General features: G+C 55.6%; 2 protein-coding genes across 5 annotated transcripts in view; one reads left to right on the top strand and one right to left on the bottom strand.

Annotated features, from left to right (window-relative positions):
* Window positions 1–4,518, top strand: part of LOC140629084 (G-protein coupled receptor 143-like) — a 44,935-nt gene extending 40,417 nt beyond the window's left edge. Inside the window, exon 9 of one of the 2 annotated variants that reach the window (XM_072818503.1) lies at window positions 4,298–4,518. In XM_072818503.1, coding sequence (XP_072674604.1) covers window positions 4,298–4,392 — 95 coding nt within the window. In that variant the 3' untranslated portion in view covers window positions 4,393–4,518. Of the gene's footprint in view, window positions 1–3,787; window positions 3,895–4,297 lie in introns of those variants that run through there. The other variant, XM_072818504.1, reaches the window with a different exon arrangement.
* Window positions 4,519–6,003: 1,485 nt separating this feature from the next.
* The window catches only part of LOC140629083 (F-box-like/WD repeat-containing protein TBL1X), a 212,219-nt gene continuing 191,360 nt past the window's right edge, over window positions 6,004–26,862 (bottom strand). For all 3 annotated transcript variants that reach the window (XM_072818500.1, XM_072818499.1, XM_072818501.1), the window contains 10 exons: window positions 26,257–26,398; window positions 25,451–25,514; window positions 25,245–25,342; window positions 21,589–21,649; window positions 16,825–16,946; window positions 15,210–15,284; window positions 14,674–14,801; window positions 12,691–12,856; window positions 10,352–10,453; window positions 6,004–9,430 (listed from right to left, as the gene is read on the bottom strand). In XM_072818500.1, the coding sequence (XP_072674601.1) occupies window positions 9,404–9,430; window positions 10,352–10,453; window positions 12,691–12,856; window positions 14,674–14,801; window positions 15,210–15,284; window positions 16,825–16,946; window positions 21,589–21,649; window positions 25,245–25,342; window positions 25,451–25,514; window positions 26,257–26,398 (985 nt within the window). In that variant the 3' untranslated portion in view covers window positions 6,004–9,403. The remainder of the gene's footprint in view (window positions 9,431–10,351; window positions 10,454–12,690; window positions 12,857–14,673; window positions 14,802–15,209; window positions 15,285–16,824; window positions 16,947–21,588; window positions 21,650–25,244; window positions 25,343–25,450; window positions 25,515–26,256; window positions 26,399–26,862) is intronic.

Genomic DNA, 26,862 nt, shown 5'->3' with positions numbered 1-26,862 from the left:
TTCTCATTACTCTCCCATCACCCATTTCCCCACGATCTCATCTCCCAACTGCTGTTTCCCCCACAACTGCCCTTCCCGACCCACGTTTCTCTTTCCCTCTCCTGTTCCCTTGTTGCTCTGGCACTTCCCCGCCTCGCTCCCAATACCACGTTTCCCCACAGCACCTTCCACGCGTCTCATCTTCTCTCCCACAACCCCGTGTCACACCCCACAGTCCCCCATCTCTCCCAGAAAACGGTTTTTCCCAGAGTTTATGCTCTCTCCCAGGATTGCCCCCTCCCTCCCACGATGCTGCTTTTCCAGCAACACCCTATTCCTCTCACAGGTCCCTCTTTCCTTTAGTTGCCCCTTGTCTCCCACAGTTCTGGCATCTGTCCCTGCTCACAAATCTGCATTTTTCCTCAATAGTTTCTGTGTTCTGGGGCGCATTTTATCTTCCCTGTAGTTGTTTCTCCCACATTCTTTGTTCCCCTAATTTTTTTGTCTCGTACTTGTCTGCGTCTCCTGTAGTTCTCTATTCTCCCACTATTTCCATCTGTCCCATCATGCTCCATTTCTCCCGCAGTTCCCTTTCCTAAGTTCTCCTTTATCTCCTACAACCCCTCCTTGTTCCCACAGTTAACACTCTTTCTCCCCAAACCCTGTGTTACTCCCACAACCCCATGTCTTTCCCACAGGACTCCCTCCCAGAATGCATTCTCTCCCTTAATTCCTGCCCTTCACAGCCCCCCTTCATGCCCATGATCTCGTCTTCCCCACAGTGCCCTTCCGCAGAATTCCCCTTTCTCTGCCATAAGCCCGTGTCCCCACCATTTCATTTCTTTCCAGATGCTCTCTTTCCAGTAATCCCTGCTCTTCCCACATGCCCTGTCTCTCCCACAGTTCCTCTTCCATCCCACAGCTCTCTTGTTCACTTCCTTGTCATTCCCACACTGCTCGGTCTCCCACAACTCTCTCTAGTGTCCTGCAACTCCCCTTTCTTGCACAGCGCTTGCTCTCCCATAACCCTTTGTTTTTCCACAACTTATTGTTCTCTCCTACAGTTTGGTTATTTTACTGAGTGGTTTCATTATTTTTAAAATTGCAACATAATTAACAGTATTAGTTTAGGGTGTAATTCAGCAACTCTATGCTTTAGTGCTCATAAATGTGGTCTTAATTCCCTTAACCTATTCCGCCCATCCCCCCACGCACCTCCCGTCTGGTTACCGCCAGTTCTCCATATTTAAGTCTGGTGTTTTTGTTGATCTCTTTTGTTGTTGTTGTTCATTTGTTTTGTTTCTTAAGTTCCATAGTGAGTGAAATCATATGGTACCTGTCTTTCTCTGACTCCTTTCACTTAGCATTATACTCTCTAGATCCATGTGTGTCATTAAAAATGGCAAAATTTTATTCTTTCGTTTGGCTAAATAATATTTCATTGCATGAATATACCCTATCTTCTTTATCCACTCGTGTATTGATGGATACTTGGGTTGCTTCCATGATTTAGCTATTATAAATAATGTTATAATAAACATAGGGGTGCATATTATCTTTAAAAATTAGTATTTTTTGACTTAGTGTCTTTCACTATGGAAGTTCCCCAAAAGCTACAAATGGAACTAACCGTGATCTGGCAATCGCACTATTAGGTATTTACCCAAAGAATACAAAAATACGAATTCAGAGGGATCCTTGTGCCATGATGGTTAGAACAGCATTATCTGCAATAGCCAAACTATGGAAACAGCCCAAGTTCCACTGACTGATGAATGGATAAAGCAGATCCAGTGGAAAACTGCATAATATAAAGAAAGTATGAGATCTTGCCATTTACAACATCACGGGTGGAGCTGGATGTTGAGTGAAATAAATCCGAGAAAGACAAATACCATATGATTTTGCTCACATGTGGAATTTAAGAAACAAAGCAAATGAGCAAAGGTAAAAAGCAAAAGAGAGAGAGAGAGAGAGAGAGAGATCCAGACATAGATTCTTCACCATAGAGAACAAACTGTTGGCTACCAGGGGGGCGGGGGGGAGGGGGGAGGGGTTAACTAAGCGATGGGGATGAAGGACGACACTTGTGCTTGTGCTGACGAGCACCAGCTGTTGTGTGGAAGCGTTGAATCACTAGGTTGCACACCTGAAACTGCTATTACACTGTGTGTTAACTAACTGGAATTTAAATAAAAACTTAAATGTCAGTAGACAAAAGAAAAAAAATACTGCCTGTCTATCCCAGAACTCTTCATCCCCCCGCCCCAGGTGCTTTCCCACCATTCCCCGTCTCTCCGTAATACTACATCTCTCTCTCAGTTTCTCTTGCTCTCCCTAATACCTCTTTCTCCGTCACGATCTTTTCAGGTTTCCACGATTCCCCCATCTCCTCTACCATCCCTTTGCCCACATAATTGCATTTCTGTCCCACAGTTCTCCCTCCTTTTCCATAATCCCTGGTCTCACCCACCATCTCCTGTCTCTTGCACGATTCCTGCTCTCCCAGTCCTTCGTGTCCCTTTTGTCCTCCTGTGCCTTGTCTCTCCCACAGCTTCCCACCCTGCCTGTAGCCTAGTTCTCTCACACTTGTTCCCCACAACTTCCCACTTCCTCCCACGATTCTGGGTTCCTCACTGCCCCTCACAAATCTGTGTGCTTCTACAATGCAGTATTCGTCCATCTCCTGTCTTTCCTAAACTTCTTTCTCCTCGAGTACTCTGTCCTCCACGTGATGCCTTCTGACAGTTGCCCGTCTGCTGCACGTCTCTTCCCCACAATGCTGTTCCCCCCCCAGTTCTCTCCGTCACCCCCCCAGCTCTCCCCAAGCTGCATTGCTCTCCCCCAGCTCCCCATTCTCTCCAGAATTCCCCCCTTTCCCGCAGTTCCGTTCTCTCCTATATCCCCTTGTGTTCCCACGGCTCTCTCGTCCACGGTTCCCCATCACGCCCACAGTCCTTATCTCAGCCCCGGGTCCCTGTTGTGTCACTAGCCCCCCTGAGTGCAGCACTAGGTGGCCACATGGAGGCTAGTCGCCCGGGAAATGTGGAAGAGAACACACGGCGGGGCTCCAGCTCTGGTTGCACCCCCTAGGTCAAACTCCACACCTAGAAGGAGACCTGGGCCCGGGTGCCACATGTTCTCCATGGCTCATGATGCCATGAGACGGGGCTCTGTGATCTAGGGCTTCGTGGCTTTCAAGGAATCCAGGAACAACAGCCGAGGGAGGGAGCAAGAGACATCCAGTGCGCCCTTCTAAATCTCAGATCTGCACGGGGCCAGGAAGTTCCCAAGAACCTGTGAGGGCTTGCGGCCTCCTGGAAGAGAGCCCCTCGAAGGGGGCTGGCCCTTGGGCACCGTGAGTTTGCTGGTGTCTGTGTATCGTGCATGGACACTTGTCAGGTATTCACACTTGGCTCCAGCAGAGCATTAGTGCAAATTCCCCAACGGCCTCGTTGGATGATCCTCAGAGCCTTGCTCAGCAGGCACATTGTCTCTGTGGAGACCCTTGGGACCGGGAGAGCAAGCCGTGGGAACCCAGGCGTGCCGACAGGCCCTCGGCTGCAAGTGCCCAGTGAGGTCCGCGCGGGCAGGGCTGGGCTCAGGTGGCTGGGCTCCAGCAGCACTGGCATCTGAGAAAGCTGTTGGGGTACACATGGGTTTTCCCCGCCAGCCCCAGGGGGAGGATGAAAGAACCAGGAGCTCTTACAAAGCCGCTGGATCCAGAGCATGCCCTCGAGTGTGAGGTCACGCGGGAGCGTCTCAAGCCCAGGCCTTGACCACAGGCCGCCATGTGACATCCCCCCAGGGTCTTCAGAAGTCACACACACGAGTTCCCATGAGCGCAGGACGTCCTCATCAACAGTGGGTGACCCTGTGGAAAGCAACTCTTTTTGAAGTGCCAGCAGCTCCTCCAGCGGCACTGTGGTTTCAGAAGTGTCTTCCAGAAGTCCTCCCCGCTGGCGCCTGGTCTCTGGAAGGGCAGCACCGCCCCCCCCCCCCCCCCCCCCCCGCCTGGCCCCAGCCCTGCACAAGGCCTTCTCCGGATTCTCCCGGGATCTGGCTGTGGGGACCGTGACCGCGCCCAGCGCTTGCGCCCCCTCCCGGGTCCCCTCCGTGTGTGGGGCCCGGCGACCCTGTTGCCGTCGGCGCGGCCACTGTCCCGCGGTCACCTTGGGCCCCGCGAGCTGGTGTCCTGCACGGTGACAGCCCGGGGCCCGGAGCTCACAGGGGCCTCTGCGGAGGACCAGGGGCCGGGGAGCAGGGAGGGAGCCTGGGGACGGCGACACGGGCACAGGCTTGCTGTTTCCCTCCGCAGGTTCCGATGCCAGCACAGTTGAAATCCATGTCACCAGCGAGTCCCGCGACAGAAACGAGGTTGGCCCTGTTCCTGAGCCCCGGGGAGGCCTGTGAGGGTCGCGGCGGGTCCGGACGCCGTCGCCCCCGGGGGACACCTGTGGCCGGAGGTCGCGCTGCCGCGGGGACAGGAGCACCTTCCACGCCGCACTCGGCTGCTCCTGCACACGCTCAGCCGCCCGCGGCCCCCCCCGCCCCCCCCCCCCCCCCCCCCCCGGCCTGTACACGCGGGTCGCGGGTCGCGGCTCCCGCCGCTGGGTGCAGTGGGACAGCTGCGGCCCAGCTCCCGGCCCCACGGGCGGGGGCCCCGGCGCGACGCCTGGGGGGCAGGGGGCCCGGCCGCTCACCGGCCACCGTGTGTCCCCGTGCTGTCAGGCAGGGCTGCTCTCAGGGGTCCTTGGCACCGGACCGAGGCCACTGCTCAGCTTGGAATCCCGCTGTCCGTGGCATTAGGTCTATATACACGCAGAATTTTTTTATTTATCGGCAAGAATATTAGCAGGCGCCTTGCACGTGCAAGCCCCGCAGGCAGGTGCGTAGAGAAGCAAGATGCTTTTCTCAGGACGCCGCGGAGACTGCCGCGTGACACCTGCCTGCGCGTCGGGGTGTCTCGTGGGCTCCAGAGAGCCGCCCAGGAAGCTTCCAGGTTTGTACCCTTGGAGAGTTGCTTGCTTGCAGGCCTGGGGCCGGGCGTGGGGCCGTCCCCGTGGCTCAGGGCACGGAGGCAGCCCCACGTCATCCCCGTGTCCCCGACCCCTGTGGCCGCACCGTCTCCCAGGTCAGGGTTGGAAGCTGGCGCCCAGGGGACTGGCCGCACACGGCCCCGTCTGCCTGAAGGGAAACGAGAGCTCCCGTCAGAAGGGGGTGCCCACCCCGTCCCCGTCTGGCTCCGGGGAACCCGCGTCCGTGCAGGCCTGGCCCCGTGGGCTCCGACGGACGGAGCCAGACCCGGCCCGCTTGGCCCCGGGGTGCACCCTGCCAAGGGCCTGCACACCCCAACTGCTCCCACCTGCACCCCCGCGTGAGGCCAGGCTTGCGTGCACAGGAGGCACCGCCTGCACATGGTGCCCAGAAGCTTCCGTGCCAGCAGGCGCGGTGTGGAGTGACTGGAAGCCTGAACCCCACCGAAGCCGGGCACCTACCCCTTGCAGGCCCCCTGTGACCCAGGCTGTGCTGTGCTTCACCCCGACTCCTGAAGTGGGGGGACGTGCCGCCCAGCCCGGCGGGGCCTAAAACACGCAGCTGGAGTCTGCACAGCTGGGTCCCTGGTCCGCCGCCTGCACCAAGGTGCCCGGCACCCCGTGCCCCCAGCACCCCTGTCCTCCTCACAGGCACGCGATGCGCGGGACACACCCTGGGGGACACCCACCAAGTGAGCAAAGGCCCCAAAAGGCCCTGCCGGCACGTGGCCCAGTTCCGTCGGGGTCTCCGGCCACGCGCAGCTCCTCGTGCAGGGCACAGCCCCCGCCCCCCACCCCGGCCACAGCCCGCCTGAAGTCCTGGAGGAGGAGCGGGTGGAACCGCCCGTAAGGTAACCCGGGGGCTGCCTGCGCCCCTGCCCGTTGCAGCGGAGCCATCCCGGGAACGGGCACTCGGATGGCCTTCGCTCGCCACGTCCACGAGGGCCCAAGCTCAGCCGAGCGAGACCAAGAAAGCACAGCCACCAAGTTCTCTAATATCAAAATAGAGCGATTTATTCAAGACACTGAGTATGATCTGTTGATTCTCTCTTGAAACAAATGAGCTACGACACACAAGGTGATTCTTTTTCTCAGAGAGCGTGAGGGTGAGTGGGGGTGGAAGAGAACAGAACGGGGGTCGATGTGCACGGAACAGAATCTAGAAAATGCAGACAGAGGACGTCTGGCTGTACGTCTGACACAGACAATAAAAACTGCAGAAGCCAGAATTCAAAACTTCAGTGAGTGGCGGAAGGAACATTTCTGCATTTGACAAGAAACACGATTTAAAAAAAAAAAAAAAAAGTGGAACAGAAGGTTAAAAATAACAAGGAACAACGCAGACCCTTACATTTGACAAAGTGCACTTCACTTGGCTCCGTGATCTAGTTTTAGAAAGACAAAACGAACGTCAAGTCCTAGGTGTCGTGTGGGGTCAGAGGGTTGAACCCTGAAACGTCTGGCCTTTCGGTCTCCCAGGGGGCGGCATCCCTTGGCCAAGTGTGTGTGCGGGACATGCTCTTGGTCACTCGAAACCCGATGGAAGATTCCGGGAAGGCTGGTTGTGTTACTCTGCTTCCGGAATCAAGGTGAAGTTTGGTCGCTAAGACTTCGGCTTCTACCCACAATCCTGAAGCGCTGTCAACCACGGCGAGCACGGACTTCGCACGTGGGCCATCCCTCGAGGAGAGGGGCGTCTGTCAGCTGGCGGGCAGCAGGGCCAAGGCCGGAGGCGCCACACCTCGCTGCCATCGGGCCGAGGATGGGGATGGATCCCCGGGGCGCTGCCCACACGCTCACGGCGGGTCCCTCCTCGCCGATGGCTGTGCAGGGCTCAAGCCCTCAGCCCTCAGCCCTCAGCCCCCGCCTGGCCATTCCCAAGTGATTCAGACTTGTCTAGAGGCTAAAGCCTGCGAGACCCTGACTCCTGACCTGCACGTGAAGATCATCCAGTGAGCCCCCCTTAGAGGATGTCCCGCCACGGCCACCCAACGGTGTTCGGCTGGTCAAACATGAGTCATGTCCTGACCATGGCCACCCCTCAACTTCTGCTCTGTAGCGATGACATTTTTACTTTGGGGTCAAAGGGATCAAGGCGGGGTCAGTCTGGACCCCCAATAAACTGCATCCCAAACCTACTGATTTCTTGGGGCAGGCAGTGAGTGAATTATCATCTGCTGCCTTCCAAAGATGGGAATGGGGACGCCGTGGAGCTCTGACCTCTGGGCCAAACGTCGAGGCGACAGAGCCTGAACAAAATACCCATGTCGTACACAGAGCACGTTTTGGTCTTCATATCCGAGCGGGCAGGAATGACTCAAGATATCCAAGTGGAGGCCAACTGGTCTGAGAGGGATGAACGCACTCTGGTTCTTGTACCTGGTGGCGGCCTAGTCCGAGTTCTTGGGAAGCCCTTGCCCTGCCTGCCAGTTGGGTTTTGGCTGCATGGATAGATGCCACCCTCTCGATCACCTCCGGTCTTGTCGCTGGCACACACACCCGGCTGAAGCCTGCCCACCGCCAGACCCCGCCCCCGGGCCAGGCCAACGTCATCCTCCCGTCCTCGGCCGCTGGAAAACAGAGGAGGCAAGAGGACTTACCTAGCCGTCCTTCCCCACTGCTGATTAACACAACAGGTCAGTGTCGGGTTATGACAACCAGAGTACAAAGGTCACCTGGTCCAATGAAAGGAAACTCCTCTAGCGACACAAAGCCATGTTTAATTTTTTAAAAACAGTAAAAAGATTCATTATTTAAAAAAAAAAAAAGACTCTTTCTCCTAGTCTCCTGTGAGAGAAAGAAATTATGAAGACAGCAGAAATTATTAGTGACGTCTACCTAGGAAATTCACCCTCGGGATTGAAAATCTTGCTTCCCCATTCCTTCTTGTCCCTGTCAGACCAGGTGGGATCCTGGAGGCTTTCACGTCAGCTTTGCAAGGACCGGCCACCCTGCTCTGGGTGAGTGACCAGCGGTTATTTATGGCGCCGTGACCGGGATGTCGCGGGGACATCGAGCCCAGAGGGTGGCTGTGATGGCTTCTTCAATACCGTTTGGTCTGGGGAACGCTCCTGGGGGTCAGAGGGCACTGTTCTTCGCTGCTCTCCCGCGGCTACGAGGGTGAACGCAACCCTGACCGACGCAGTGCTCTTCTTCGAACCACAGAGCGCTGGGATTTTGCTCTCTGGCTGCGGAACATGCCCGCGACCGAGCCACAGGACCAGCCTTTCCACCCAGAGTTCCAACCATTTTCATGAAGCTGAAGGGAAATGCTACCTCAGACCCTGCCTGTGTCTTCCTAAAATTTGTTTAAAATATGAATCACACAAAGCTCTCTATGTCTGATGGCCATTTTTAGGATTTTAAAATTGTTTTAACATAAAAATATTTTTTTTTCCAAAAATACTCCGGGCTCTCTCTCTTATAAGTATTTTTTTTTTCTCCTGTAAAAAGTCCCCCTGTCCTGCCTTCTTACATAAAGCACTTATTACGCGCCGAAAGTGCCCTTGAGACCTAAGATCCAAAGCAAGTATGAGAAAGGGAGAGAGAGAGTGAGCGAGGGGCGATGGGGGAGGGGGAGCCGGGGGGGGGGGAAGCTGTCCGTCACAGAGTCTGTCATGGTGTCCATGAGGCTGCATCTACTGAGGGTGGACTGCGAACCAAGACCACACGGAGCGGAGGAGGAAGGTGCACGGGGCAGACAACGGGAAGGAAGCAACAAACCAGAAACACTTTCCATCTCAGACTGAAGGCCCCGAGACGACAGGATTCCAGCCAATAGAAAAACCACCGGACAAAGGAGATTCTAGAAAATAGAAAGTGTTGGGATTACAAAGTTGCGCATTTCATCGGTACAAACTGGTCTCTGAACATCCTTTGTGAGAACAACTGTAGTGTCCAAATTGTTAGGGAAAAAACAAACCCGCCACGTGGAGGAGAGTCCCCTCCCCCCTTTTGGTTTATCACAGCATTTTTCTTGTTTTTCCTTTTTTTTTTTTTTTTTTTTTTGGCACAGCTTTTTTTTTTTTTTTCTTCCTTCCTGTTTTCCTTTTCCTTCTTGTTTTCTCCTCTCTGCCATCAGAGCCTGTTCTGGATGGAAACCAAACCGTGCACCGTTTAGCTGGTGGCTTCGTGCTTCCCAGGCTGAATGTTCTGGGTGGGAACCATTCTTTCCCCCTTTGATAGGACTGTATGTTTCTTAAACTTCTTGATGAAAGTTACGAAAAAATAGAGACTCCTGTGGCCAGGGATGAGTTCGTTTCCAAGTACACTCTAATGCAAGTCAAGTTCGTACAGTTTTGGAGCGGATAGAACTGTGTCTGACGCGCGCTGCAACCCCACACATTCACTGCTGGTCCATTAGAATTCTTTTCTATAATATTTTGTGTTTACTTTCGAAGATCTAAAACACACACCTGGAAGGAAAGAGGAAGTACCTGTTATCTTCACAGACAGCACCCAGTTGCCTTTAAAGCCTCTGGACCAAATCTGGCCCATCGGCCATGCTTTGTCAATAAAGTTTTATTGGCACACAGTCACGAAGGTTCAGAGAAGCTCTAACGAGAGGCTGGCGTCTGAGCATCTGACCGACCCACCAACCACAGGCAGACACCATGGATGAGAAAGAAAGGGCAACGCTAGGAACAGATGGGGTGGACGCTTACGACGGGACAGGAGACCGCCCAAGCCTGAGCACATGGGAACATCCGGGGCCCACGCTGATGCTCGGAAGCCAGTCCACTGCCGCCCCCCCAGCCCCGGAGCTCATGGCAAGCTCAAGGGCAGGAAGGAATCAAAAGGCTAGACATCTCATGGGGCCAGAATGGGACCCGTGGGACCCATGGAATGGAAGGCCGTGCCTTTACCACCACAGGGCCCAGGCACGGAGCGCAGCCACAGAACTACGACAGGAACAAGTTTCTCAGCTTCGGCACCAGTGACACGCAGGGCCGGGTACTTCCCTGCCGTGGGGGCCGTCCTGTGCATCGCAGGAGGCTCAGCAGCACCCCTGCCCGCCACGCGCCAGGAGCGCCCCACCCCACCAAAGCAGTGACAGCCGCGAGGGCCTCCAGACGCTGCCCAGCGTCCTCACCGGGGCAGAATCATCGTGCTCAAGAAAATGCAGGCCAGGATGTCTCGGATGGTGCCAGCCCAATGGGCTCCAGCCGAGACGTCTCCTTGGCCCCCGGACACGTTCGACCCATACCTCGGTGAGCAAGGCCCTCGGAGACCAGGGCTGCCACGCGGCCTGCGAGCGCTCCTGGCATCAAGCGCCGGGCCTGCCCCCTCTCTGCCCTCGCCCCTCCACAACCCCGCAGGCCAGAGCTGCTGCTTACAGAGCCGTCGGACGCACTGGCGCCCACTTTGTCGCCTCGGGCGTTCCAGCACACCTCGAAGATCCCGCCGGTGCCTCGGTAGCTGTGCACGAGACTTCCACTCTGCAAAGCAAAGCAAAGCAGCCGTCACTTAGGACGCGAAGGGGCATGTGGCACAGCGGGCACTCGTCATCCAGTACCTAGCGCGGGCACGTGCTCTCGGACATGGTCAGACCCAAATTAAAAGTTTTCGGAAAACTATCTGGCGGCTGCAGATACGTGCCTCTCAGACTTCCCACCCCGGGAGCCTGAGTGACGGGGGCACCCCACCGCGTGGGCCCGGCCGTGGCGGAGGAGGTCGGGCCTCCCTTGGGTTGCCGCTGACGGGCGCTGGGCATGCTAGGGCAGCTGGGCCTGCAGGTGGCACAGGGCGAGGGACATTGCAGTGCTGTCAGGCATCTTTTCTAGATTTAGCGAGGGTACTCACGTCCCTGAGGTTTAGAGTGAGCTTTAAGGTGTCTCAAAGAGGGGGCACCTGACTGGCTCCGCGGTAGAGAATGGGACTCCCGGTCATGGGGTCGTAGGTTCAAGCTGCACGTTGGGTGGAGGTTTTATTCAAAAAATTAATAAATAGATAGGGGCGCCCGGGTGGCTCAGTGGTTGGGCGTCTCCCTTTGGCTCAGGTCATGATCCCAGTGTGGGGATCAAGATTCCTGCCCGGTGGGGAGCCTGCTTCTCCCCCTCTCTCTCTCCTCAGCTCATGCTCTGTCTCTTGCTTTCTCTCAATTAAGAAAATAAAACTTTTTTTTTAAAGATTTTATTTATTCATGAGAGACACAAAGAGAGAGAGAGAGAGAGAGAGGCAGGGACACAAGCAGGGGGAGAAGCAGGCTCCACGCAGGGAGCCTGACTCAGGACTCGATCCCGGGTCTCCAGGATCACGCCCTGCGCTGAAGGCGGTGCTAAACCGCTGAGCCACCCGGGCTGCCCAATAAAACCTTTTTTAAAAAAGAAAAAATAAACAGGGGTGCCTGGGTGGCTCAGTCAGTTAAGCATCTGCCTTGGGCTCAGGTCATGATCTTGGGGTCCTGGGATCGGCCCCCCGTCAGGGTCCCTGCTCAGGGAGGAGTCAGCTTCTCCCTCTCCCTCTGCCATTCCCCACTAGGAGGCTCTCTCGCTCCCTCTCTCTCTCAAAAACAAAACAAAACATTGAAAAAAATAAAATCTTTAAAAAAAATTAAAATGTCTCAAGGAGTTTTGTGATTTATACAAGGGGGGGATGGGATTTGACGACTTTGGCGGTAGACGGCACCTGACGATCGTGCTGTCATTTTACAAATCCATCCATCGTGGCTTCTAGCCAGTGTTTCATGAATAGACCGTGGCATGCTGTTCCTGGGATGTGTTTTCCAGGAGGCCCAGTAGGGCCGGAGGCTCAGCCGGCGTCAGGCTGGCCCCACGCAGGGCCCACCATCGTGTCTCCTTCCGCGAGAGCGTGTGGTTTATGGGAGGCAGCCCCGGGAAGCCTGAGGTCGCGGTGATTCCTGCACCCCTACACCAGCTAACGCGGCTCATCCGCCACCCACCCTGCCACAAGGGGGACATGGACTTGGGCACGCGAACCCACCCGAACATCAACTGGGCTAAAGGGAATGGAGAAGGTAGGTCAGAATAAAAGGGGGGCACGGAAGCCATCGGAGCCATCCTGAGATCAAACAAAACGGGTCACTGGCTGTTTTCAAGGACTCCTACCCGCCCTTCTTTTCTACTCTTTATATTCAGATTTCTGTGGTCCTCAGGTATGGCCAGAGGTCCCCACGGTGGCTACCTTTAATCAAATATGGTCTCCTTTTCGTTCTGACCACAGGACAATCCATTACTGACACAGCCTTTGCTACCCAAGCACAATATTTTCACTCCATCGGTGCATGTCATGAGCACAGCAACCCAACGCCCCTTTGCACTCCTTGATTTGCTCCGTGGAGCTACAGGTGTAGGTGGGGTGCAGAGGAGGCCAGGGCTGGCCGCAGCCCACTCAGCTGGCGCTCCCGGAAAGCTCTGGAGGTGCATGTGCGCACGACAAGGATGAGGCAGGTAGAAGGTTGGATGCCAGGAACTCAGGACAAGTAGAAGATGGGGTGTCCCCTGTGGGGGAGACCCTCAGCCTGTACGGAGCACAGAGCAGGCGGCACGAGCCTGGGGCCTGCCCGGGGAGGCAGGGTTGGCTGCAAGGCTCCGACTGAGGCCACTCATCCCCGAGCACAGATTCTGCAGCCGCCGCCGCTCCTAGCCTGGCGCACCCTAAACACCGCGGGGGTTACTTTCGCAAAGGATTCGGTCACAGGAATCCGGGGCATTACCTGAGTATTCCAGATATGCACACACTTGTCAAAGGAGCCACTGGCCAAATACTTCCCGTCGGGGCTAAAAGCTACGCTGTAGACAGGTTCCTGGTGTTTGGTGAGCGTGTGGATGCAGACGCCCCGCTCCACATCCCACAGTCGAACCGTAGAATCAAACGAAGCACTAGGAGGACAGGAGACAGAAGGTCAGCACAGGAAACACGCTGGTTTCTATTTCCCTGAGACGCGGAACACGTATCATGAGGTTTTCTTTCCAAGCTTTTACGTTTCGAGAGACAATAAATGGGCACGCCTTTTCCAAAATGTGACTCAGACACCTTGAAACAAGGCCCCAGCTCTCAAACAAATCCTTTCCTTCCTTCCTTCGGGTGCTGTTAGTAGGGAAACAAGCTGATATCCGCATTAATGTCTCCCTGCATGTCCTACTGCTGTGAATGATAAACACGTTCATAGGAGATTTACTACATTTTCTAAAGGGCTCCCGCAATTTAAAAGATAACATCTACTGTCAGCAACTAAAATGGTCCCAGGAATTTGGAAAAACAGCAAACTGAGCGAATACGACTCAATCCGACAGGAATTAAAATACGATCACGTCCAGATACGCGATCGCACTGTGGAGAGCTGCAAACGGGAGTTATTTTCAAATTTAAAAGTACAGCTGTCCTCTGTCTCTCAACAGGTACATTCCCTTTATACCTGCTGCCCGCAAGGATAATTCACGCTCATAACGGGTACCGTGTAACACAGACACACCGTCCAGGCCATCACAACCAACTGTACTGTGTTCTTTTTTTTTTTTTTTTTAATTTATTTATTTATTTATGATAGTCACACAGAGAGAGAGAGAGGCAGAGACATAGGCAGAGGGAGAAGCAGGCTCCATGAACCGGGAGCCCGACGTGGGATTCAATCCCGGGTCTCCAGGATCGCGCCCTGGGCCAAAGGCAGGCCAAACCGCTGCGCCACCCAGGGATCCCTGTACTGTGTTCTTTAGTGCAGTAATTTAAGTGGGCTTTAGGACAATTCCTTGAAATAAAAGAGAATTTTTGCCTTTGTGTTCTTCTGGTTTTAGCCCCTCAGTCGACGTAGGAATCCCTTCCGGTACTTTCTAAGAGATGGCCCTGGGTCGAGTCCTTACTGCAGGGCGAGGCTGCCCACCCCACCGCAACGATGCACAAACCAAGAGGTTCCTCTCGGTTTACAAAAGGGTGCCTCGTGCCCATATTTCCGCGCTCTCTCAAACGGCAAGAAGTAGCGCACGGCTGTTTCTGGTAACGAAACATCCCTCTCGAGTCTCCTCTTTTCCAGGCAAAGCACACACACCCGCGTTTGCTTCTGCCTGTGGCTTCCAGACCCCCAGTTACCCGGCACTCAGTCTAAGAATCTCCTCAGCTCGTTTTCTGAATGTTCCTTTTAAAGCACGATACCTAGAGTAGTAGGACGTCACGTCCTGAATGGGGTCCCTTGAGCACTGGGACACCCCAGTTCTGGCCTGACTGGCCATTCCATTCCTCTCGATGCTGCTGTCACAGGGGGTTCACTATGTAAGTGGCTGGGTCAGGTATGCCTAGAGCTGGGGGGTCCTTGCTCAGCATTCTCTCCCACCTGCTGGTCCAAGTTGAACCAAGTAACCACGCCCAGCGTCCAATCCGAACTCCGTTTCCTTTCTCGGTCTTAACAGAAACCTTCACGAAAGCCAAGTGCTCAAAGCCTGGACACAGAACCAGTGCTTCCTACCCACCTCATGGTCAAAACAATTCTTACCTCTACGTAGGCCTCACCCTATAGTCTTGTGTGCGCTTTCAAAGTGAGCTAATCATTGCGTCTAGTTTGGAAGGTTTGCAACACAACCTAGCAGAATGTCCTGTTCTCCTTGGTTACGAGTAACTCTTGCTGGCCGCCCGGCTAGCGCGGCCACACAGCGAGCAAGGCTGCTCTTAGGAACCGGGCCCGGGCTGTGGGCCGTCTGCCCTTTACCTTGCTAGCATGATGTTGGAATTGGGGTTGCTGGTGGCTGGCCCGGTAGGACTCCACTTTATGGTGTATATCTCTTTGCTGTGAGCCTGAAGGTCATGGACACACGTGTCCTGCTTCATACTCCAGATCTGGAGAACATAACAGGAACAATGTGAGCAAATGCCGTTTGTCCAGCCAAGAATGGTTCGCATCACTCATTCGGGAGCTCTTGGGCAGCTTGCCGCCCAGCGGGGAGTGCAGCTGCCCGGTCAGCAGGTCGCCGGCCAGAAAAAGCCCAGACAGAGAGCCGGGCAACATGCTAGGGGCTGCACCTGTGCAGAAGGCCACGGGGAAGGGAGTCTCAGCAGGGGCCTCAACAGACAGATAGGAGTTAACTGCATGCCAGCGACATCTCGTTAGTAACGGGGAAAAGGAAAAGCCCAGGCGCAGGCAGAGTGCCAGGAACAAAATCCTCAGCAGAGGAGCAGTGAATGCAAGCTCTGCACGAGGACGGAGTTGGCCAGGACGAGACCGCCCATCCTTTCAGACGGCTTTACCTTTAATGTCATGTCATCAGAGCAGGATGCTAGCAGCATTCCAGAAGGATCCCATTTGATGGCATTGACCTCATTCTGAAAGAGAGCAACGGGTTTAAGAGAAAGGCTGGTGAGCAGAACCGCAGCCTTCCAGCAGGGGGCAGCCGTGCCCCGCGGGTGCCACGAAGCGCCCGCCTGCCGGCAGCTGATCCGACCGCCCGCACTTGCCTCCTGTCTCCCTTTCTCCTACCCTGCCCCCCACGTCTGCTTAAGCGCATGGCCATACCCCGTACGGGACCAGCACCCTCAGCCACGCTTCCCTGAGAAAAGAGAAATCCCTACTAGGAAGGGAGTCCAGGGAATTTACGTAGAATTAATTAATTAATAAGGGCAGTGCAAAACCAGAAGACCGCGGTCATTTAAAAACTGCCTTTGAACGTCGTTCTCCCGCATATTTTTCACACGATGGCTACTTCGTGTCTGAATGCATAGGTAGGAGCATCCCCTTTCACGCGGGGGGAGGGGTGCAGGTGGGTGCAGGTGGGAGAGGTGGGAGCAGGTGGGGGACAAGGCAAAGATTTAAGACCTCTGATGTGCAAGAGGGTTTAATCCCGGTTGAGGCCGGGATCCAGAGGCACAAGGACACGCACACATCAACACCGAAGTACAAGCGCAACGGTGGGCAATACACCTCGAGGGGGGCGAGGGGCCCGAAATCCAGAGCACGTGGCCGGCCAAAAAAATGCTGCAGTGCAGGCGCAGGGAGCGCTGGGGGGCAGACAGGAACGAGGCTGCAAACAGCCCCCCCGCCCCCCGCCCCGTTCTGGGGACCCGGTGACCCTGACGCTGGTCCTGGGTGGGGAGGGCCAACACACCCCGAGGGACGTGCGTTTGGAAAGGAGCTCACCGCACCTGCAGGTGGCGGATGGGACGCTGGGCCTGGCGAGTGGGGAGGAATGTGGGGGCGAGGCCGTGGCTCTCGTGGCTTTCCAGCAGCTTCGCTACAGCCCATTTGCCCCCGAGGGTCCCACACGTGCCTAATGATGAGCTCCTTCCACACTCACAACTAATTCCCCAATTAATTTCCCACTCCTAAGTGCTCCGGTTTGGATGATGAATTTTACGTTCCTGCTACTGGTTAAGGACACAGAGTTTTGGACACTGTGAAGTGGAGAAGGTGACAAGGCCACCCCTGTGTTCCACGCAGTATCGACAGAGTGCAGGCTGGAAGAAAGGAGAGGAAGGAGGCCCAGGTGGCCCAGGAGCAGGCTTGGGGCGAGCTACGGGAGGCCTGGGGGTTCGCCTAGAGATGAGGGGGTGCAGGACATTGGGCCCAGGAGCCCGGAGAACTGGGTGCCCAGGGCCAGGCTGAGCAGCGCGGGGCAGCCGGGGGGCTGAGGGCTCGCAGAGGACGACCCAGGGGCACGCCTCCTAGGGCCCAGGAGCGCGGAGCTGGGGTGGCCCCAGCTGGACACATGGGGACTCCCCAAGGGTGCAGCGAACACCTGCCCCACAAGGCCCTTTCGCTCCCTGCTTCCGCAACCCGCCACGACTGCCTGCACCCGGCTCACCCACCACCGAGATGCCCCGAGCACCTCGTCGGGGCCCGGGGCCCCAGCTCCGCACTCATACGTACTGTGTGTCCTTGGAAGGTTTTGACAGGGCGGTCACAGCCGAGTCTGCAGACGTGAATGCACATGTCCGTGCTACAGGAGGCGAAGGTAGTGTTGTTTTGCCAGTCGACATCGAGAGCGGGGGCTGCCGGGCAGGGAAGACGGGGCACACCGCGGTTACTACGGGCACGGAGCTCGGCTGACTTCAAACGACGACGAGCATCGTCGAGAAGCCTTATCTAGAAACCCGACACAAGTGGTCCCAGGGCGGAGGCAGCCTCATCCTCACTGCCCTTACAACCTCAGCTTCCACGCGGGGAACGAGGGACCCCGCGGGGGCTGGCGTGCCCCCGGCCCGCGAGTCCCCGCTCCCCCGACACGGTGAGAGAGGCCGGGTGACAACTCGCGCTGCCTGCCACCTCGTGCACCTTGCTGCTTCCAGAAGTGTCACTGTGGCGGGCTGGTTTGTTTTAGATGGGGAGGACAGAAAAGGAAATGAAAAAGGTCTCATGGCCTGTGTTCAAGACACCTTGTTTAGTATATGTGCTGCCGAAGCGAGCACAGACACCTTGTTTAAAAAAAAAAAAAAAAGAAAAATCTTCCTGCAGCACCTTAACCATCCCGGCAACTGGACGGTACTTATCCCCGTGGGGACAGACTGGGCCCGGGGCTCGGCACGCGTCACGCACACCCTCACTGCCCCCTGGGCCGGCCCAGGGCGGGGTGGCCGTGAGAGCTCTGTGGAGGGTTTGGGGCATGGTGACGGGGCTTCCCTGCCCGCAGCGCCCCCTCCCCCCGACGTCCCGCCACACCACCAGCCTCCCTGCTCGGACACGTCCTCGCTTCCAGGACCAGGAGGTGGGTCCCTGCCAGCCTGTGATCGTGCAGGTTTCATCAACACATCCGTACGTGACCCCGTCTCGTGTCTGTCTCCACGACAAGTCCGGGCTGGACTGGGAGAAGAATCCGGATGGCTCAGGAGGGCTAATGGTCACACCGGCCCTTGCCTTCTTCAGCCCTCCCCACGCGCCTGTCCTCCAAGGCAGGGAGTGCTCGGTGCAGCCCGAGCGGGCGCCGTGGGGGGCGGCGGTGCAGGGCGAGCGCTGGTGCTCTCGGAAGCCCCACGCTTCCCGGCACGCCTCCACGTGCGCGCAGAAGGCAGGCGGCGACCCCACGAGCCAGAGCGAAGCCCCCGGCTGCTTGCTGACAACGCCGCACCAGCCACGTCCTGGATCCTGGCCACACCCGCTGCAGTCAGGACATGCAGGTCATATGCTTGGAAACGGGACAATCTGGCAGGCCGATCGGGGCCTAGCAACTGTTGTAAAAATTAACCTCTGCCATCTGTACTTGGGCGGCTGGCCCCACTGTGAGTGGCCCCTGCCACCAGGACCCCCAGGGCCCTGCTCCGTGGGATCTCACCATCACACAGTGTAGCTAAGCGACAGGTAACGAGGTATAGCTATTCTGGGGGCCTGCGTGCACCCCCTGCCCACATGTGGGCCCGTGAGCCTCAATAATCGGTGCCACTCCAGGCGCAGCCGGGCTTTGCTTTTTCTTTTTTTAAGCTTAATTTTGAGAGATTACTGCTCCTCCAGGCTCCCCCAGTGGTTGCCTTTTGTGGCCCCACAGTCCAATAGCAGGACCCGAAGGCTGACATTGGTACAGCATTGGGGTGGGGGGCTATGCCATTTATGACATGGGCAGCTCTGTGCCACCACCTGCCCAGTCACGGTCCAGAACCATCCCATCGTCCGAGAGTTGCCTCATGTCACTTCATAGTCACACCAAGCCCTCCCGGCACCACCCCTAAACTCCGGTCCACCCATGGGTTCTCTGATTCTAAACATTCACCATCTCAAGGATGTTATATATAAATGGAATCATACAGCAGGTGACCTTTGGAGACTGGCTCATTTCACTCAGTAGAAATCTATCAAGCTGTTATGTGTCACCTATAATTTATTGATAATGTGTCCTTGTTACTGCTGAGTGGTATCGCATGGTTAGGCTCTGAGCTCGTGCTTCCTGCTGATGGTCACGGACGGTGGCCCTACCAGCGTTCACGGGGAAGCCTACGAAGGCAAAGCAAGTTCTCAGATCAGCCCATCAAATGAGGAGTCTCTGAATGCTACGGAAGGGTCCTCCTTAAAAATTCTATCTTCGGGGTGCCTGGGTGGCTCAGGGGTTGAGCATCTATGCCTCTGGCTCAGGGCGTGATCCCAGGGTCCTGGGATCGAGTCCCGCATCGGGCTCCCCGCAGGGAGCTTCTTCTCCCTCTGCCTGTGTCTCCTTTCTCTCAGTGTTTCTCATGAATAAATAAAGAAAAATCTAAAATAAATAAATGAAACACTCTTATCTTTGTTTTACCCTGAAAAAGAGCACATTTTCTTTTCTTTCATCTTTCCATCCTGAATCGTCTCTAGCACTCTGCTTAACATTAAAGAGAAAAAAAAAAAAGAAAAAGAAAAGAGGAAATGACACCTGGAACATAGTGAACCAGCAATGGGGTTTGGGTCTACCTTGCAGGCAGCAAAATTACAGGTGAGAAGGTCTCTCAGTACATAAAAAACCCATGGTCTGTGGTCTTCTCGGGCCGGTGCGATGGAAAGCCCTTCCATAAAGTGTTAGAAATGCTTTGGGAAATACTACATTCTGCTCAAAAGCTTCATAAATGATTTATTTTTATTTTTTTGAATGATTTTTTTTAAAGATTTATTATAATTGGGATGCCTGGGTAGCTCAGTGGTTGAGCATCTGCCTTCAGCTCAGGTCATGATCCCAGGGTCCTGAGATCAAGTCCTGCATTAGGCTCCTGCCTGCTTCTCCCTTTGCCTGTGTCTCTGCTTCTCTGTCTCTCATAAATAAATAAATAAAATCTTTTTTAAAAAGATTATAATTGGGGGGGGGAGGGACAGGCGGATAGAGAGAATGCACAAGCCAACTCCACACTGAACGCAGAGCCTGATGCAGGACTCGACCTCACAACCCTGAGATGAAGACCTGAGTCAAAACCAAGAGTCAGACACCTAACTGACGGAGCCACCCAGGTGCCCCATAAATCAGTTCTTGAAAGTGTCTGGGGACCCTCACTGATGTTTATCTTGGGCACATTGTTCTCCGAAAAGTAGAACCCAGAGCTGGGTTTCAGAATTCCCTCCAATCACAGAGGTGAGCACGCTTGATGGCCTAGGGCTCTGAACCTGTTACTGTCTCCTCCGTGACAACAAAGGTCGGGACGCTGCTGGCATTTATGCCAACGCACTGGAAAGCCACCAGGAAGGACAGTCCCACTGGCTACTGGCTTCGATACGCAGCCTGGAGCGCGAGTGGCCAGCAGATGGCAACACACGCAGATCCACGGAGGCCGGAGGGCCAGAGGCCGAGGGAAGAAGACCGGCCTCTTAACGGAGAAGGGATTTCCCTCCGGGGTGGTGGAAACGTCCTGGAACCGGGCCGTGGTAGTGCTGCCACGACGGGAACGGGTAGTCGCCTAACGGGAACTCGCGCGTGACGCACACGGCCTCCGCCGCCGCACGCCACACAGGCTGGAACCCCGAGCCGCCTGCGTCCGGAGCCCCGCTCCTTCCCGGTGAGAACACACATTCTGGAACACGTTCAGCACCGTCCACGTCATCAGTGGTGTCCGACGAAGGCAACGGTAACGATGAAAGTCACGGGCACCCCACAGGCGTGCCGGTGGGGCGCCCAAGCCAGGAGGACAGCCACGGGAGACACGGGCTCCGGCTCCGAAGCAGCAGGGTAACTGCGACAGCGGGGTCCCCTTGCTCCTTGAGGTACCGTGGAGTGACGGGAGCCTGGGTCCACACATCTGAGCACAGTCCTGCCTCGTGGACCGTTCGGCTCCCCGGAGGCCCAGGTCCCCCGCGTGCAGCCCCTCCGTGGGCCCAGAGACGGGCAGCGGCGCGAGGTCCTGGGGCCAGCGCGGGGCTGCAGCGCGTCACCACCGCCACCGCCCGCCAGAACTCGCCGACGCCACAGTCGGACACGCACGTCCTGCCGAGGGAGGGAGGGGCGTCGGCCCCGTGCAGCCAGGAGTCTCCAATAGCCCGGGGGGGGGGGGGGGTGTCACCCGGGCCCACGTTAGGAGGCCCCACGCGGCGCCACGGGCATGAAGCAGCAGGTGCAGCGCGGCATCTCCAGACCGCGGGCTGCCCCGCGTGGCGTGGCCTGACCAAGCGACAGAGGCGCAGGCCAAGGGCCAGAGCCGTGGCTGCGCGTCACGGCGGGAACACGGAGCTCCACGGGCCCGCGGCCCCACGCTCCCCGGCCGACAGGGCCGGCGTCTGCGCCTGCCGGAGCCCACGGGGCCTGCGCGGACCGTCTGCCTCCCCGGGCCCGACGCCCACAGTCCCCTGCCAGGGCCCCACGTGTCGCCGGCTCGGGGCCTGGGGGCTCCGCAGCGGCCTGGGTGTTCCGTCGAGGGAGGGCCTTTGGGACCCCGGAGGTCACCCCGGAGGTCACCCCAAGGCCAGCTCTCCGTGGCGTCCCGGGGGCCCCCGGGGGAGCTGGGCAACGGTGTGGCCGCGGGGAAGCCCACACAGCCTCCCCGTCGGGCACAGGAGACGCCGGCGCCGGCTCGGGGTCGCTTTGCCGGGGACCTGCCAGTCCTGCGCGGCCCGCGGCGTCTGTACCTGCGACCGGGAGAGCTCGGGGGCCGCGGCGTGCGCGCCTTCCAGCCAGCTCCCACGTTACTTCAGGGGATGTCTCCTGGGACTAGGAATTACTGGTTTTGAATTAGAAAAAAAGAAAAATCAGCAACTCACCGGAATGAAACGGAAACTGTTGTTTGGCTTCTCCTGTGTGGGCATCCCAAATTATTGTGGTCTGTGCTCCGCAAACAGAAAGAAAAAGTTAGTGACTCTTCACGGGAAGATTTCTCTAGAAAAATTTAACGTACAAGAAAAAGACCGTGAACCAGCCCCCTTCCTTCAACACCAACACTGAAGAGACAGAATGTGAGCCACCAAGGTCATTATTAATTTTCTTGTAACTACGTTAAGAAAAAGGGGGAGGGGCACGTCTGGGGCTCGGTTGAGCACCTGACTCTTGGTTTCGGCTCAGGTTGTGGTCTCGGAGTCTTAGGATCGAGTCCCACATCGGGCTTCCTGCTCTCCCTCTGCCCCTCCCCCTGCTCATGCTCTCTCTTTTTCTCAAATAAATAAAATCTTAAAAAGAAATCGGTAAACTAAATTTTAATAATATATTTTATTTCACTCCACTGTGGCCAAAATAGTGTTTCAACATTATCGATCTGTAAACATTAACGAGATATCTGGCATTCCGTCTTTGTCTAGATTTTTGGAACCCAGCATGTTTTATGCTTAACGGTCCGGATGGCTATGTTTGCGGAGCTCAGCAGCTACATGTGCGCCGGTGGCTATTGCCCAGGACACAGCAGCTGCTCCTGATCCTTGGATAACTGCCCCGACTGGGGGGGTCAGGCCTCTCCCTCACCCCCACCATGGAGACCTGCTGAAAAACCTGCAGTGAAGCACCCCGATAACCTTTCTGGCACTTTCCCAAATGAAGAGCTATAGAAATTGGCTTTTCTGACACCTCCCCGACCATCACCCCCTGAATCGCGACCACTGCACACAGCAGAGCAGTGTGTTACACTGGGGTCAGGCACCAATTCACGAGTCTACAAATAGGGAGGACAAAATTCTCTCCACCTTGGCGGAGAACTGGCAAAGTAAGTCCTGAATCCTTAGGAACTTACTAATATCAGGAAGACACTCAGGGAAGCAAGCGGAGGCAGCTCGATGAACGCCACGGGAATTAAGTCCTAATCAACTGGAACTTTCACCTTAATTGAAACTTTTCCACCTCCCTGTCCAAAGCACTTAAGATTTTGCTTTAAGAAAACTGCTTATATTTTGCATTAACTGCAGAAGAAATTTTCAGAGCACCAAGTATCTTTGAAACTTGGGTCTCTGAGTCTGGGACCAGCTCAGACAGATGAACTTTTGCTTTAAGATTTTACTTTTAAGTAATCTCTACACCCAACGTAGGGCTCGAACTCACAACCCCGAGATCAAGAGTCGCATGCTCCACTGACTGAGCCAGCCAGGTGCCTCTAGGCCAACTGTCTTTGTTTGGTGGAGTGTCACTCTTTTCTTTTTTGTTTAAATTAATTAATTAATCTATTATTTACTTACTTATTTATTTATGGGGGGGGAGGGCGTGCAGAGACACAGGCGGAGGGAGAAGCAGGCTCCATGCAAGGAGCCCGACATGGGACTCTATCCCGGCTCTCCAGGATCACACCCCAGGCTGTAGGCGGCACTAAACCGCTGTGCCACTGGGTCACTCTTTTCTTAACGTAGCCACTCAAATAAATGTAGCACTGCAGAAAATACATAAACTCCCAGTACTTTTCCCTGATACAGTGTCCCATGCTACATGAGTAATCATATCACTTAACTGACATCTCAGTTAAATATACAAGAGACAAAACTAAAAATTAATTGCACGAAAGCTTTTAAGGACGTGCTCTATCCTCCTGCCACCACTTTCAGGTTACGCATGCAGGGAAGGCGAACACCAGCATCGCTGTCAATGACCTTTCTCCCCGGTATCACTTTTGAGAACACGGCCATTATTCATGCCACGGTTGATTAACAATGGCAGAGAGCGTAGGACGCCAAGACTAATCGGATTCCAAATGTGCATTTTCACTGGCCGTACAGCTCATCACCTGGTAGAGTCACAACTGAGCGTAAGGTTGAAAATCAGAAATGAAATCTATGAAAGAGCCCCTGGGCAGGAGGCAGGTGAGGTTGCAAAGAACTTTTCAGAAGGGGTGTGGAGGTCAAAGCGCAATCCAGGGCCTGCCCCCTGGACCAGTGTGTCCCTAGGCAAGTGAGAGCTGGGTCTGGGGAGCGGGGCCACCAGCAGCAGTGCCCACCTCCTCTCTTGGGAGCAGTGAACAGGCCAACACATAAAGTCAAGTGCTCGGTAAGGGTTAGCGATCGTCATTTTAATAATCCAGTCAGCAGGATGGATGACCAACATTAGACACTAGGCCGCCGGGTTTGAAAGGAAAGCTTACAGGTGAGAGACAGAGAGAGAGAGAGAAAGACTGAACTCTTCACTGACCTACTGGGTTACACTCTGGTACGAAGGTCAGCACACATTTTCTGCCACTGGCCAGATAGTAGGTATTTGAGACCAAGACCGTGACCATGTTTACAGGTCACCGCTACTACTTTACACTCATCTTAGAACTTGGATGGATACAAACCAGTAACTGAACCAGGTTTGCAAATTATCCTGATGTCAGTGTGAAAATGTAAAGCCCAGAGGTGCCTGGGTGGCTCAGTGGTTGAGCGCCTGCCTTTGGCTCAGGGGGTGATCCTGGGGACCCGGGATCGAGTCCCACATCGGGCTCCCTGCAGGGAGCCTGCTTCTCCCTCTACGTGTATCTCTGCCTCCCCCCCCGCCCCCCCGCCGTGTCTCTCATGAATAAAGAAAATCTTAAGAAAAAAAAGAGAGAAAATGTAAAGAAGCCCTTTGGAAACCAAACAGTACAGTACTCAGACCCAGTCTGTGGTTGTAGAAACACCAACTAGTGGGAGGGCATGCTTTTGTTTCCCTTCTGCTTCATTTCTTAATAATACTTCTTTTCCAAAGCAAGGACTTCAAATTCTTGCTGAGTTGTAGGAATGACATAACCGTTCACTGCACGTTCTCTGGGGGTCATGCTGCCTGGCGCTTGGCAGTTGAGGAAACAAACCCAGAGAGAGTGGCCCGAAGTCAGAGCCAGAATGATGCCTACACCCCCTGACTCCCTGCCCGCTCACGGCTTCTAGATGCACTTGCTGCTCCCAGCCACTGGGCCCTGGCGGCCGTGTCCGAGCACAAAGTCTACTCTGAGGGTGCTCCGTGGGCCACCGGGGCCTGCCCCCTCGTGTGCAGGTCCGCTTTGCTCCCGCTAAAGGAGAAGCCTATGGCCCACGGTGGCGGCAGCTGACAGTTCATCGAACTGGGGAAACAGAGCCTGGCTTGTGTTTCCAAACTGCTCCGTGGGCGAAAGGCTTCTGTCCGCCGCACCTCACAGCGCTTTGCTCCTTCAAGCATCGGACACATGCAATTTGGGGAGTTCCTCTTCCCATCACTGAATGACGTAACTCAAAAAAGGGGGGAGAGGGAAGCTCTGCACAAAGGTCTGCGCAAGTGCATGATATATGGAGAGAGTACGTGTCATAAATGAACAGTGAGAGCAAAACCACAAAAACAAAACCTAAAGAAGCTTTTTGGCTTTTTGGCTGCGCTAAGGAGAAACAGAAAGTCTCAGACTTAAAAACAAAAGCAAAGTGGGATGATATCCAGAGATTAAAAATAAATAAGCATCTACAGATCAAAGGGACATTTTTTTTTTTTTTTTTTGCAGGGGGGCCTACTTTAAGCTAATACTCACTTTGTCTACACCGGCGCTCAAAATGTAATTCCCCTTTTTGTTCCACTTCAAGGCGAAGATGGGGCCTTTGTGCTGTCCTAACGTGCTGGCCAGGTTGCCTGTTACGGAGAGAAGCCACAAAGAGGTGTGATACAGAGCCTTCTGCCCCCAACCGCCACATCCCAAGGCCACGCTCGCCCGCCTCACAGTGCCCGGCGAGGCCTTACCGTCTTCCGTCCATATTCTTGCAAAGCCGTCATAGGAACCAGTAGCCAGCAGCGTCCCGTCGCTCTGCGGGGCAGGGAAACACGCACCACAAAGTGCTCAGGGCGGGTGGTGCCGCGGAAGCGCAGGCCTCTCACCTTATCCCGGGGCCAGAATGTTCTCCTCCCACCAGTGACCGGCTCCCAGGGAGGAGACTCGTCGAGCCCACGTGGCTGCTTCAGGCCACACGGCTCTCAGCCGACAACGTGGGGCGTTCTAACGACACACCAGGGACCAGGGAACACCCGCGACCGCTCGCCCCGTGACACAAGTAACCACACCGCAACCCGAACAGTTAGAGTGAGACTTTGAGAGGCTTAAGGAAGCTTGTCAACACGTGTCTGCACACACAGAAGAGTCTGTGCTGCAGGGAAAGTGTAAAGACATTGCAGACAAATGCGGGCCCCCCACCTGTCAATGTCTGTAGCGCCCACTGCCCGAACAGCCTGGGGTATCCCCTGGCCCGGCTGCACGGCACGTGTTGCCCGCAGAACAGCACCCTCAACGCCCCATGAAACCACCAGGCTCATCCGGCTCACTGAGGGAAACCGAGGGCCCCTGAACACCCTGAACGCCTAGCTGAACGTCCAACGCGGCCTTGTCAGAAGCCCACAGAAACGGAGAGCGCCTGTGAGACCGGCCCCGGGCTGGGGGGCTCACAATCAGGACCACCCGCCACCCCAGGTTTGCTCACCCACCCCCACAGAGCCCTGCCGTGCGCTGGGGGGCCCCTGGGTGCTACAGCGTCTGGGGGGTGGCACATGCTTACATTCCAGTCCAGGGAGGTCACGTCTTTATTACTCGGGACATCATGCCCCCCTTCTCGTATACAGTGCCTCAACACGAGCTGGGTGGAGCCCCCGTTGCTGTTTTCATTAAGGTTCCATATCCTTGCTGTCGAGTCTCCGGATCTGTGGAATGAAAATGCACAAGCACTCAGCTTCCGGTTCAAGAGCAAACAGCCCATCAGACTTTCGGGCTGCCTACATGGGGCATCTCTGGCCCGTGGCCCTGTGTCTTCCTAATCCCGTTCACCATGTTTTTCTCTTCACCACTTTTGTTGTTCTTAATAATGTAATTTTATTGGTTTACGTTTTCTACATAGGCTCCACACCCAACCTGGGGCTCGATCTCACAACCTTGAGATCAAGAGTCTTGTGCTCTACGGACTGAGCCAGCCAGGTGCCCCTCAGTGACTTCAGATTGCTTCCCGCCCCAGTGGGAACAGGGTGGAGTGAGGACTTCCTTACAACCTGGGAAGGAGGGCAGACGGACAGCCCAAGGTCTTGGACTGCACACAGATGAGAGGAGAGCACGTGTTCCATGAGGCGCGATTCCAGAAAGGAGTGAGCATCTCAGGTCCCCCAGACCCCGC

Source organism: Canis lupus, chromosome Y (assembly GCF_048164855.1).
Source record: "Canis lupus baileyi chromosome Y, mCanLup2.hap1, whole genome shotgun sequence".
Lineage (NCBI taxonomy): Eukaryota > Metazoa > Chordata > Mammalia > Carnivora > Canidae > Canis > Canis lupus.
Note: the sequence above shows the minus strand (reverse complement) of the source record. Positions and strands in the feature narration are given on the sequence as shown.